Genomic DNA, 12,409 nt, shown 5'->3' on the forward strand with positions numbered 1-12,409 from the left:
TGACCTTTTTATACACATTGGCCTGTTTATTTCTTTCCATAATGCTAAGTGGCTAGCAGTACCTTTATATCTACTTGAGGCACAGATTGGTAAAGTAACATGCACTTGTTCATATAACTAGTAAAGAGGGAGCCAAGTTCTGCACATTGCAGTCCTGTTCCTGAATTGAGTATTAGACACTGCCCTAGACTCACTGATTTACTCTATGTATATGCCATAGCTGCCTTGCTGGGATGTAGACCCTGTAGACCTTAGAACTCTGGACTACTTCCAGAGAGCAGATGAATACATTTCCAGGGCTGCAAGCTTCTTTTCCTCCAAATTGCCCTCTAGAACCTTAGAATCAAACAAATTTAGTAGGATTTTAGAGTTAGGACAAACCATAAATATCATCATGTCCACCTTCATTTATTTAATAGATAAGGAAACCGAAATATAAAGAGATTGAATTATCTGTGCTGGGGAGATAGTTGAGTGGGTAAGTTCACTTCGCAAGAGTAAGGAAAAGAGTTAGGAAACACAGCACCTATGTACCTCACCTACATTCCCTGCCCACAGAGGCAGAGATAGAAGATACCTATGGTGCAAACTGGCTACCTACACTAGCTAATTGATGAACTCTGAGCACAAGTGAGACACCTTACCTCAATGTATAAGATGGAGAGTGACCAAGGGAGACACCTATTGTCCATTTGTTTCAACATACATGTTCATTCTCATCCACACACACAAGACATACTTGTGCCTACACACATGAACACCTACTCCATACAAGCATTGAATAATCCACAATTACATTTTTTTTTTTTTTTTTGGTTTTTCGAGACAGGGTTTCTCTGTGTAGCTTTGCGCCTTTCCTGGAACTCACTTGGTAGCCCAGGCTGGCCTCGAACTCACAGAGATCCGCCTGGCTCTGCCTCCCGAGTGCTGAGATTAAAGGCGTGCGCCACCACCACCCGGCCACAATTACATTTTTATTGTGATTTTTTTTCCTGAATACTCAGCAAGCTTAAGCCTACTCACTAGAAGGTTTTTTAAATATCTTTAGTGTCTAGCTCGGTGAAATTATTTATAATGTGTATTTTGAAAATGATCATGATAAGTCACATGATACTTTCTTTCTAATAGGGAGAATTTCCCACGATAGATCAGAACTTTCAGAGTGACTGTGGATGTGTACAGTATCTTTGTGGTAAATGCTTTTTTAATACTTTTAAATAATAAATGGTTATTATTCGGGTCTGTTGTTTAGTATTGATATATTTAAAAGTATTTTATTTGAGAAATACTGTATTGTAATAAGCCCAATTGCCAGCACTCTAAGAAACAACTCTTATTTTTCCTTCATCATATCTTAAAATGTTCAGAGAAATTTGATAAGATAAAAAAATGAATATTTTACCAGAGAACTGGATTTTTTTCTATGTCAGTTTAAAATATGCTATCAACATCTGATCTCAGCCAAAAGGCCAAGAAGTGGTAGATTGGGGGAAAGGGGAGGTGGGGTGGGGAGACTAGGGAGAGATGAAGGAGGGGAAATTGTAGTCAGAATGAAATATATGGAGATGAACAAAAAAACCTATGCTAGGGGCTGGAGGGATGGCTCAGAGGTTAAGAGCACTGCTTGTTCTTCCAAAGGTCCTGAGTTCAATTCCCAGCAACCACATGGTGGCTCACAACCATCTGTAATGAGATCTGGTGCCCTCTTCTGGCCTGCAGGGATACGTGCAGACAGAACACTGTATACATAATAAATAAATCTTAAAAACAAAACAAAACAAAGCAAAACAAATAAACCTATGCTATCTAAACTTGTGAACATATTTTTGCTCATTGTTTTATAATCAGTATTACCATTTCAAAGCATGAAATACTATATTTTCATACTAAGATTTAGTGGGCTCACAGCATGTAGAATATTTCTTCAATGGCTTAAATTGCTTCAAAATTTTGTCTGAGCAAACAACGGCTGAACCTCAGACTTAGAGGCAAGGAGAGCTTCTGGGCTACATGCAGCCCTCTCCCAGCCTGCTCTAATATGCCATCGTACAGATAGAGTGGTGCATTATCCCAGCAGCACTGAGAATGGAATCATTTCTATTAACATAATGATCATTAAAGTCACAAAATGTTACAGAGTCCCACGAAGAAGGGCGCTACTTTTACTGAATTAGACTTTGCATCCATCTAGATCCACATTAACAGTGGTCATGGTCTGTGTCCTGGAGAAGGACCAGACATACCTTGCTCATACCCGAGACCTCATTCTTCTGGACGTTGCTATAAAATGCATCTTTTGGAGCATGTTAAGACAAGTGATTTTTACAGATTGATTTTATTATAAGTTCTATTGATTGGTAACTACAAAAGACAACATTGTGTGTGGTTTTTTATTGACTTTTTTTTTTTTTTTAGAAAAGGATGATGTGTGTGTGTTTCAAGAAGTATCAGTATTGAGTCCTGGACAATCCCTGACAAAGTATTTGGAAGGGGACTTTTGTTACTCAATAGAATGTCTCGAAGAAAAAGATAACAATACAGGCTTTCATACTTTGAATGCTACAATGGTGAATTGCTCAAAAGACTGCGATGTTGTAAGTATTCTTATAAGTTGCTCTGGTGGCCTAGTGAGTTTTAAATTAACAGCTAGAGAGTTTGAGCTTGCGAATACCCTATACACTTGAATAGCTCCTCAACACTATTATTTTATGAGATGTCTATATAATGCAGATTTTCACTTTACAATGAATGACCATGAGCTTCAAGAGCTGTTACGGGGAGCTTTCTTGCTTGGTTGACTTAAGATTGTTGCACCTGCTTGATGAATATTGCTGTAGACGTAGAGGTTAATGCCTACTTCATTTGTAAGTTGGCTATACAAAGTAAATTATTCTTTGAAGCTACTCAGATGAAAGTTTAGAAATGCTTACAGATGTCCAGAGAGAACACCTTCAGAACTAACTCATCAACATGCTACTATTGCTGCATGGCTAATATTCTGCCTGTTCATTATATGCAGCACCAGATGTACACTCCATCCCCCAGTGATTATGATTGCTGTGGAACCTGTAAAAATGTATCCTGCAAATTTCAGATGGAAAATGGAACATCAGTTATATATGAGGTATGGATTTTTATTCCCCATTAAAAAATATCACCTGGACACCTCTGCACACACTGCACATTAATATATTTGTTATATTTTAAAGTTTTTTATATTCTTTGATAATTTTATAAAAACTTGTTTAAATTGCTTCCTAAGATAATTCTAACTTGGACTCTCATAATTTTCCAGATGTGAGAAATGAGTTCTAGGAAAGTCTGGTATCTAATCAATCATGGGGATAATAAAAAATTAGTATTTTTATGGAGCCATTAAATTTTTATTTTTGATATATTGGATATAAAATCAAATTTTCTAAATTTGAATTTTTTTTTTTTTTTTTTTTTTTTTTTTTTTTTTTTTGGTTTTTCGAGACAGGGTTTCTCTGTGTAGCTTTGCGCCTTTCCTGGAACTCACTTGGTAGTCCAGGCTGGCCTCGAACTCACAGAGATCCGCCTGGCTCTGCCTCCCGAGTGCTGGGATTAAAGGCGTGCGCCACCACTGCCCGGCTTTGAATATTATTTTTATTACCCCCCAGTTCATGGAAGATCTGAAGCTATTTATAAACTGAGATAGGACCTCGAACAGTGGTTCTCATCCTTTCTAATGCAGTGACCATTTAATACAGTTCACCACACTCACGCTGTGGTGACCCCCAACCATATAATTATTTTTGTTGCTACTTCATAACTATAGTTTTGCTATTGTTATGAATCACAATGTAAATATCTGATATGCAGGATATTTGATATATGGTCCCAAATGGGTCTCAACCCACAAGTTGAGAAGCCAGTGACCTAGGGCAAAGAAAGGGATTGAGTTCATCTAAATTTTTACTGGTCTAAAAGGAACCTTCAATAATTTGACTGTATTTATCAGTTGTAGCTACAACACAACAAACATCAGGATGCACATGTTTTCTTCTATACCTGGCATTAAAGGAGCAGGAGAAAGAAAAATCCCAAGCAAGGATTGAGAGGGGTGTGGTTTGTTGTTTTGTCAGTAGTAAGGAATATCAGAGTGAGACCTTTGGCATTTTGTCATTAGAGAATCACTATTAGAAAAAGATACCACTGTTTTTCCAGTTGCCGTATGTCATATTAACCTCTCAGTTCCATTATGAAACCAAACACATACAAACATATACTCTCTCTCTCTCTCTCTGATTTTGAGATACAATTAGGGACATTTTCAAATGGAATTTTAATGTCCCAAGAAGGTCTCTGTTGTTGTTTGTTTCTACTCTTTTGGGGGACCTGCCACCCAGCTCCCAAATAAACCACACATGGAGGCTTATTCTTAATTATAAATTCCCGGCCTTAGCTTGGCTTAGTTGCTAGCAGCTTTATTTAACTTAAATTACCCCATCTACCTTTTGCCTTTGGGATTTTCCCAGTCTCTTACTTCTGTAAACATTACTCTTACTCTGTGGCTTGCTTGGTAGCTTGGTGGCTGGCCCCTGGAGTCATCTTCTCCTTGTTCTCTCATTCCTTCTTCCCAGATTTCTCCTATTTATTCTCTCTGCCTGTCAGCCCAGCCTATCATTTCTTCTACCTTCCTATTGACCATTCAGTTCTTTATTTGACCATCAGGTGTTTTAGACAGGCAAAGTAACACAGCTTCACAGAGTTAAACAAATGCAACATAAACAAAAGTAATACACCTTAAAATAATATTTTACAACACTCTGTCTTTTTGGACTTGATTAAATATTTAATTAATTTAAGGATCTAAGGAATGAACAGATATTAGCATGGATAGCAGTAACTTTCTTTTTTTTTTCCTTAGGAAGGGAGCACATGGCACTATAATTGCACCACATATGAATGTGTTAAGACTGATGAGGGAGCATTGATTCTAAACTACAGCATGGTCTGCCCTCCTTTTAATGAGACCGAATGCAAACTGGTTTGTACTTTGTTACATCTAAAGAAATTCTGCATTAGCTGTAATTTAGGAAGTACACATTAGTCTACTTTCCAAGGTCCTACAGACACTGTGGCTTATTCGCTATGGAGGATGTTTTCTTCGCATAAATAAAATCTCTGGTGTAGCTCTTTAGTTTGCCATTTTTAAATTCAAATTGGACTTCCTAAGAATGGATAATTTGCTATGTCTAGGTTTTTACATGTATATTCAAGGATAATTGAAAAATCCTTTGGTCAGCAAATCCAGGCTCCCTTCTAATGCAGATAAATGTGCTACTTAATTGAGTTTTACCTTTTTTTCCTTAGACAAACATATAGATTTATCGTGTCATTAATGCATCCTGATTTAGTGACATTTACCTTGCTTCTCCAAGGTAAATGGAGAAGCCACTGGAGAACTTATGCTTTTCCAGATTTTATAGTTTTGCTCTCTCCCCTCTCCCCCAACCCCACACCATTTTCTCAGAGAAAAATCTATTAGGGGAAAAGATTCTTAAAGGGTTATGATTTTTATTTTAAAACAAACTCTTTACAGTAGTATAGTCTCCTTGATTTTTCCTCTGAAGCTACCCTTTAATAGTGATGGCTAGAAAGCCATTGCATGTACTAAAGTTATATTTAAGTCCTGGAAAATGGAGTTTGTTTGAAAAATTAAGTATTTATTAAAGAAAAAAAAGTCCTCTTAACATTTTATGATATTTAGAAATTCAATTCATGTAATTATTATAGTTTATTTTTTGGAGTTGAAAATGAATAACAACTAGTTAGAAGAATAGCTTTCATTATTTTATTATCTTAAAAATATTTGGAGCATTGAAAAAGTATTCCTTAAGTAGCATATTTTAGTACTTTTTGTATTAAGGTAGAGACAATGCAGTTTTTAAACAAAATATTGTTCCTTAGAAATTGTTATTAGTAATTGTTAACTCTTAATTGTTTCTCTATAAAGGCTTTGTGATGGCTGATAAAATATTGTGAGAGCTGGCTTTCAATTCCAGGCTAAGAGTAATTAGATAAACACTGTATCTTTTACCTTTTTTTCTTTTCTAGAACGAAGGAATTGTAAAGCTTTACAATGAAGGCTGTTGCAAGATCTGTAAGTGAGGATACAGTCCATGTCATCATAGAGTAGTTTTCGTGGCTCATATGGTTGCTGGGTTTTCTCAACAGTATGTTCCCAAGATGTACTTGGTAAAGTCTGTCCTTTAAATGCTTTTGTGACATGTGGTGGATATTCCTGTAACCCAGCCTTTATATTATGTGGTATATGTAAACAGTTTTATCTGGATAAATTCTCATTTTTGGACATTTCTTTATTGTGGTATTTTCCAAAAATCATAGTCTGTTTTTTTTTCTTTAAAATTAAAATAATTTTATATGTATGGGTGTTTTACCTGCATGTATGTCTGTGTACCACATGCATGCAGCGCTTACAGAGGTAAATAGAGGGCATCAGAGCCCCTGGAACTGGAGTTACAGAAGGTTGTGAGCTATCATGTGGATGCCAGGTATCAAACTCCACATCCTCTGTACGAGTAGCCAGTCATCTCAACAGTTAAGCTACCCCTTCAGCCTCCAGCCTAGGATTCTAATAGGTTTGAGTTTCAAGTTCACTATGTCCTACTTTGCTTGGAATATGCTCAACTACACAAACTTAGGAAGCTTATGATAAGAATGCTATTGAGACACCGACGTGGACATTCAGGAGATTATAGTATCTTCAGACCATTTGAACAAATCTGTAAGTCTGTACTTCTGGGAAATGCCAACAGGGAGTTATGTTTAAATCCTATATTTAGAAAATTTCATGGTAATTAGTTAACTACATGTAAGTAATGTATTTTATATTTGTTTTAATTACCAGTGTATTTTGTGATTTTTGAATAATTTAAAGACTGAAATAGAACAGAGGACTATGCAGCCAACCATTTTTATTTTTTAAAATATGAATTTATATGAATGCAAAAGTAGGAATTTTAATGAAAGTTATATAAGTAGCAATTTAAAAATTATATAGAGATGCTCTGGGGGAAGAGAACATAGTATAATTTGGGATAGATTATTAAATAAAAGCTGAAATGTTTCTAAGTAAGATTTGTGAGTATCCCTAAGGACTGAATCCCATGAATACATAAAGATAGAATATATAAATATATAAAATAATTTACACAAAAGTCCACTGCAATAAATTCTGGAAATATTCTGGTTTTCAGCTCAAAGAGGTTAAGTAATTTGACCAAATCAAATTTCCTGTGATTATTGATGATTTAGGCTAGTTCCACTGTGTACAAACACCCAATTAAGTCATATATAAGTAACCACCCCCCCCCAAAAAAAAGTGGAAAAGTTCAGCATTTTACAACTTCATGTCCATTTTACTGTGTGACTTTCTAGGTCTATTGAAACACAAACTCTCACAGAGCATGTGGCTTAAACAGCAAAAGTGGACTGTTTTGTAGATGTTGGCAAGCTGCTTTCTAATGAGTTCACTGAGAGCATAACCTTTGTCCCTGCCTTGTAGATGACTATCTCCATATTTGTATTATGTTTCCGTGTGTGTGTGTGTGTGTGTGTGTGTGTGTGTGTGTGTGTGTGTGTGTCTAAATTTCTCTTTTTATAAGGGCCAGTCATATTGCATTATAATCTACATACTTATCTTATTCTCATCTGAGTGCCTCTGTAAAGGCCTTTTGACCAAACAAAAATCACATTCTATAGCTCTACTGAACATAGGAAGAGTTGAGGGACACAGTTCAAATAACAAGAACTATGCTGACTGGACCTTAAGAAAAGAGTAGAGTGACATACATTTTAATTGCTAAAATCTGATGAAACATCAAATGATTTTTTTTCTGTTCATTGAAAATAAGCAATTTTTCATTCAGCAATTCTCTGAATCACATGTGAGCTAATGTTTATCGATTATCTACTGTATCAGGAACACAGGAATTAAATTTAGCTGTAGAACCTAAAGAGACTTATATTTATATATTCTTACTTTTCATTCCTTTGACAGCTTTGCAGTCTAGACTCTCCTTTAGATATGAGATAGAGGCATAGTCATCTTCAAAGTCAAAGCCATTGTAATCGGCCCCATAATATCACCCCACGATAATTAATAGACAATTTAGTGTATTTCTTTTCTGAAGGCCAACAGGGGAATAATTGGGTGGCTAAACTGATGAATGACACACTAGTATTCCCCAGCCTGCTTAGACATGACCACAGCCAGTCCTTGGAGGAAGGTGTAGCTTCCTGAAACAATCAGGAAATCAAGCCTCAGAGAAGGAGATTCCATTAGGCAATAATGGGCATCGGCCCATCATAGTTCATCTCTGCCAACCTCTTTGAGTTGCAGAATAATAGCAAACTGCTTCAGTATCCCTCATCCAGTGTGTAAGTAATGCTTTGTGACATTAGAGAAGGTTTATTACAACCTTACATTCTGAATGACCAGGTTATGCTGTGGAGATTGTAGAGTTTAGGTACTAGCACAGGTGCTGTGAAAAAACAATTTTACCACTAAGAAATCTGTGAGGAATACATAGGAAATACCTCTAGGAACAAAATATTCAACTAACCAACAATGATCATGTTGTCCCGTATATTAATTGAATTAGTTTTTCCTTGACAAGGGCAGTTTAATTTCAGCCACTTTTAGCTACCCATCTCTCCTCAAACCAGAGTAGCTTAGCTGTCCCCGTTGGAATTTCATATCAGTGTGTATTTTAACTAAGACTTTCATGTATAAGGTCATGTGAAAACTGATCATGTAATTCCCCCGTTCCATAAACAAGTATATTGAACAGAATGAGTCAATGAGTTGCCTAAAGTGGCAAAGCAAGTTCTCAGTTGCATATTGATGCATACTATTGTGTCGTGAATGATTATAAGGTGATTTTTATTTGAAATCGTAAAAGACCATTTCAGAGCCATAGGATAAAGTATGAACCATTCATGCTTTGCAAAAGGCTGACAAATAAGGTTTTATACTTATCATATTAATGAGTTATTAGAAAATGTAGTTTTATAACCCAGTTTTATTTGAAAATTGTTGCATGCTAATGAATTATTTATACGCATTGCATTTTTATACAAATCACAAGTTAAATCTAAAAATTCATTATTCCATATATGTAATGCTTTGGCTAGTAAGAATAGTGATTGTTCTAAGATAATGAGGTAAAAAGTGAAAATAACTATGAATCTAGAAGATACAAGCTATATGGAATGAGAAAATAGATATACATACAACATCTAAGAGTGGAGTTTGGAAAAAAATACTGAATATATGATTTAAATAAATATATCAAATTTCCAATCTAATTATATTCATGTTTTAAATTTAGAAAGCATTTTACATGGGTTTGTAATATTTATTTATTATTTTTATTTTTAATTGGATGGGAGTATGAGTATGTTCAAGTGAGTGTGGTTCATGGAGGGGCCAGAAGTGTCAGGTACCCTGGGACTAAAGTCATAGAGAGTTGTGAGCCATCTGATGTGGGTGCTGGGAACTGAACTCCAGCCCTCTGGATTAGCAGCGAGGGCTCTTAACCACAGCCATCTTCCCATTCCCTTACATGGGCTTTTTGATGAACAAATATATTCTTTATTTTTTTTTTCAGGCAAACGAGAAGAAAGAGTATGCCAGAAAGTGATCATTAAATCCATCATAAAGAAACAGGACTGTGTAAGCCAGAGCTCTGTAAGTGGAAAAATAACACTGGTTACATAAAGAACATTTGTGCTTCTGGAAATCTGTGGATCACTGACATGTGACAAACTAATATGCCAAGAAAATGACAACATACAGTATTTAATTTTGAGAGTGTTCTTAACCTCTAATATTAAAATATCTGAAGAATCATAAATTATTCTTAGCATAAATAATCAACAGTTCTCAGTGATGATTGCAACCTAGAGAGATAGTCAAGTATTTGACCACATGTTGTCTTTAGCTGTATAATTTTACTCAGGGAATGTGGTCCACATTATTTCTTTACTCCTTTTAGTATGTCCTACTCAATTCTATGCTGTACTTCTACCACAACATGGCACCAGCGACCACAGAATTTTAGGGCTGGGATTAAGTTATTCCATATTTCTATTTTTATGCTCGCACAATTCATTTTTGAATTACATAAGCATTGCTGTGTTGAGCATGACTATGTAACAACCCTTTGATGTATGTATGTATCATGTTCTAATGTAGTATTTCCACAATCTTTTAAACATATAGAAGACTGGGGAATGAAATGGTAAAAAAGCTCTTATTGACTCCTGGGAGGAATCCAATAATCACCAGTGTTGGCTGAATTTGAAGATTTTTTTTCCCCCTCATTATCTGTCCTTGCAGATCAATGTTGCATCCTGTGATGGAAAATGCCCATCAGCGACCATATATAACATCAACGTTGAAAGTCACCTGAGGTTCTGCAAGTGCTGTCGTGAAAATGGAGTGCGAAACGTAACTGTGCCTCTGCACTGCTCAGGAAATGGCACAGAGGTTATGTACACACTCCAGGAACCTATAGACTGCACATGCCAGTGGAATTAAGCTCTTGCTTTTGAAGAACTCTATACAATAGTGTCATGTTAGGCAACATCGTCTCATCACTGTTATTTAGGCACGTAACAGACTTACACGATGTAAGAATAATGGTGTCCTTAACACTATTAGAATTTGACAACCTCACAGTTGGTACAAACTGTGTATAGTTTCAATGGAAAAAAATTCAATTTGTAGTTTTATTTCAGAGAATAAAATTATTCCAAGTTGTTAAGCTGGAATGCTGTTATATTTATAATTGCATTGTGGGGTGAATTTAAATATTCCTATAAAGTAGAAGACTTGTTGCAGAATTCCTTCTATTTCAGTCCCTAGTTCTCTTTCTTTTGTTTTGATTTTCAGTCCGCCATGGCTGTCTATATTGAGGCAGACTTTAATTTCTACTGCATACTCTGGCCAACGTGATCGGTTATAATTGGCTGAATGACAACCACAGAGAGTTGTGTGCTTAGACACAGAACATAGAACCACAGGTTGTTAGCTTAGTGAATACTTCAACAAATATTAGGAATGTTACTGCTAACCCCTCTCATTTTTCAGGTGTGACATTGCCATAACACTTTTGTGACTTCTACAAATATATGTAGCAACAATGTGGTGAAGTTATGTAAAAAATCTAGACTATTTTCTAAGTCTTTTTTTATTCTGGTTTCATGCTCTTTTATTGTAAATGACACAGAAAGGTTAAAAAAAAATCACAGAACCTTCCATTATTAAATAGTACTGGATAGGATTAAAAAGCTTACATCTAATATCCATTTAGAATGCCACACATGAAATAATAATTATTCAATAAATAAGGAACAGGAAAATAGCATCAGTCACTACACAGAGGAAGACCTGGAGCTATATTTTTATACCATTAAAATTATTAACTATATTGTTACTATTTAACATTTAGTTCCTTTATTTATCACTGGGGGCTGTTTCTAAATATATCTGTACACTATGAAACCTGAGAGCTCTTTTTGCTATTAAAGCTGCTGCTTTGTCAGTGAGGAGTGATATAAAAATTATCTGAATGTATTCATAATGTTAGAACGGGAGGCTGCGAATCATTGACATTTGCAAATAATCTGCTCTGAGATCTTTGCAAACTCCCGAATTCTTTCTGGTAGGGAGTGTATAATTATTTGAGTATGATTGTGAATACCAATGAAGTTCAATGTCAATAAAAGGACATTAAAATTGCATTGAAAAGCTTAATAAGCTAGGGTTAGTTTGAGCTAAGTGACTTGTTTTCAGACATTAATGTTTCCATTTAAAAGTTGTGCTTTCAAGAAATACTGTAATTATGAAGTGTTTGGATTTCCAGGGTTGCTTAGAAATGGGTGAGTATTATCTGGAAAATCCCAACGTCTACTGTACATTAAAAAAATGATTTACCTTGTTTGTTTTAATACCAATATTTTCTTTAGATATAAACCTTTCTGTATCTGTGAGTATTAGCATAGAGATTGAAGTAAGTGTTTTTGTTTAAATATATTAAAGTTTTACATAAAAATGTCATGTATCTCAAGCAGAAGTATGTAATATATGTTATCTATCATTTTCTTTTAAATTCCACTCTCTATTATTAAATATTAACTGATCTTTAAACCTATTTGTGGGGAGAAGAGAAATATTCTTCTGGTATTTTATAAACAACAAATAAAATAAATACATGTTGAAGTTCTGTGATGTGTTTGGTGCTGTTCTAAACATACACAGTCTTTCCTTCTGTTCAACTTAAGGTTTAAAAAGAATGCAGTCTTCAACTAGTTATAAATATGAAGAAATCTAGAAGAAGACCTGAAAGCTTATAGG

The 12,409-nt window shown here is 35.2% G+C and overlaps 1 protein-coding gene across 1 annotated transcript in view; it reads left to right on the plus strand.

Annotated features, from left to right (window-relative positions):
- Otogl (otogelin like) overlaps positions 1-12,164 on the plus strand; it is a 140,317-nt gene extending 128,153 nt beyond the window's left edge. Inside the window, exons 52-58 of the mRNA XM_059245619.1 lie at positions 1,129-1,192; positions 2,416-2,594; positions 3,020-3,124; positions 4,892-5,011; positions 6,082-6,127; positions 9,660-9,739; positions 10,391-12,164. Coding sequence (XP_059101602.1) covers positions 1,129-1,192; positions 2,416-2,594; positions 3,020-3,124; positions 4,892-5,011; positions 6,082-6,127; positions 9,660-9,739; positions 10,391-10,591 — 795 coding nt within the window. The 3' untranslated portion in view covers positions 10,592-12,164. The remainder of the gene's footprint in view (positions 1-1,128; positions 1,193-2,415; positions 2,595-3,019; positions 3,125-4,891; positions 5,012-6,081; positions 6,128-9,659; positions 9,740-10,390) is intronic.
- Positions 12,165-12,409: the final 245 nt, after the last annotated feature.

Source organism: Peromyscus eremicus, chromosome 18 (genome assembly GCF_949786415.1).
Source record: "Peromyscus eremicus chromosome 18, PerEre_H2_v1, whole genome shotgun sequence".
Taxonomy (NCBI): Eukaryota; Metazoa; Chordata; class Mammalia; order Rodentia; family Cricetidae; genus Peromyscus; species Peromyscus eremicus.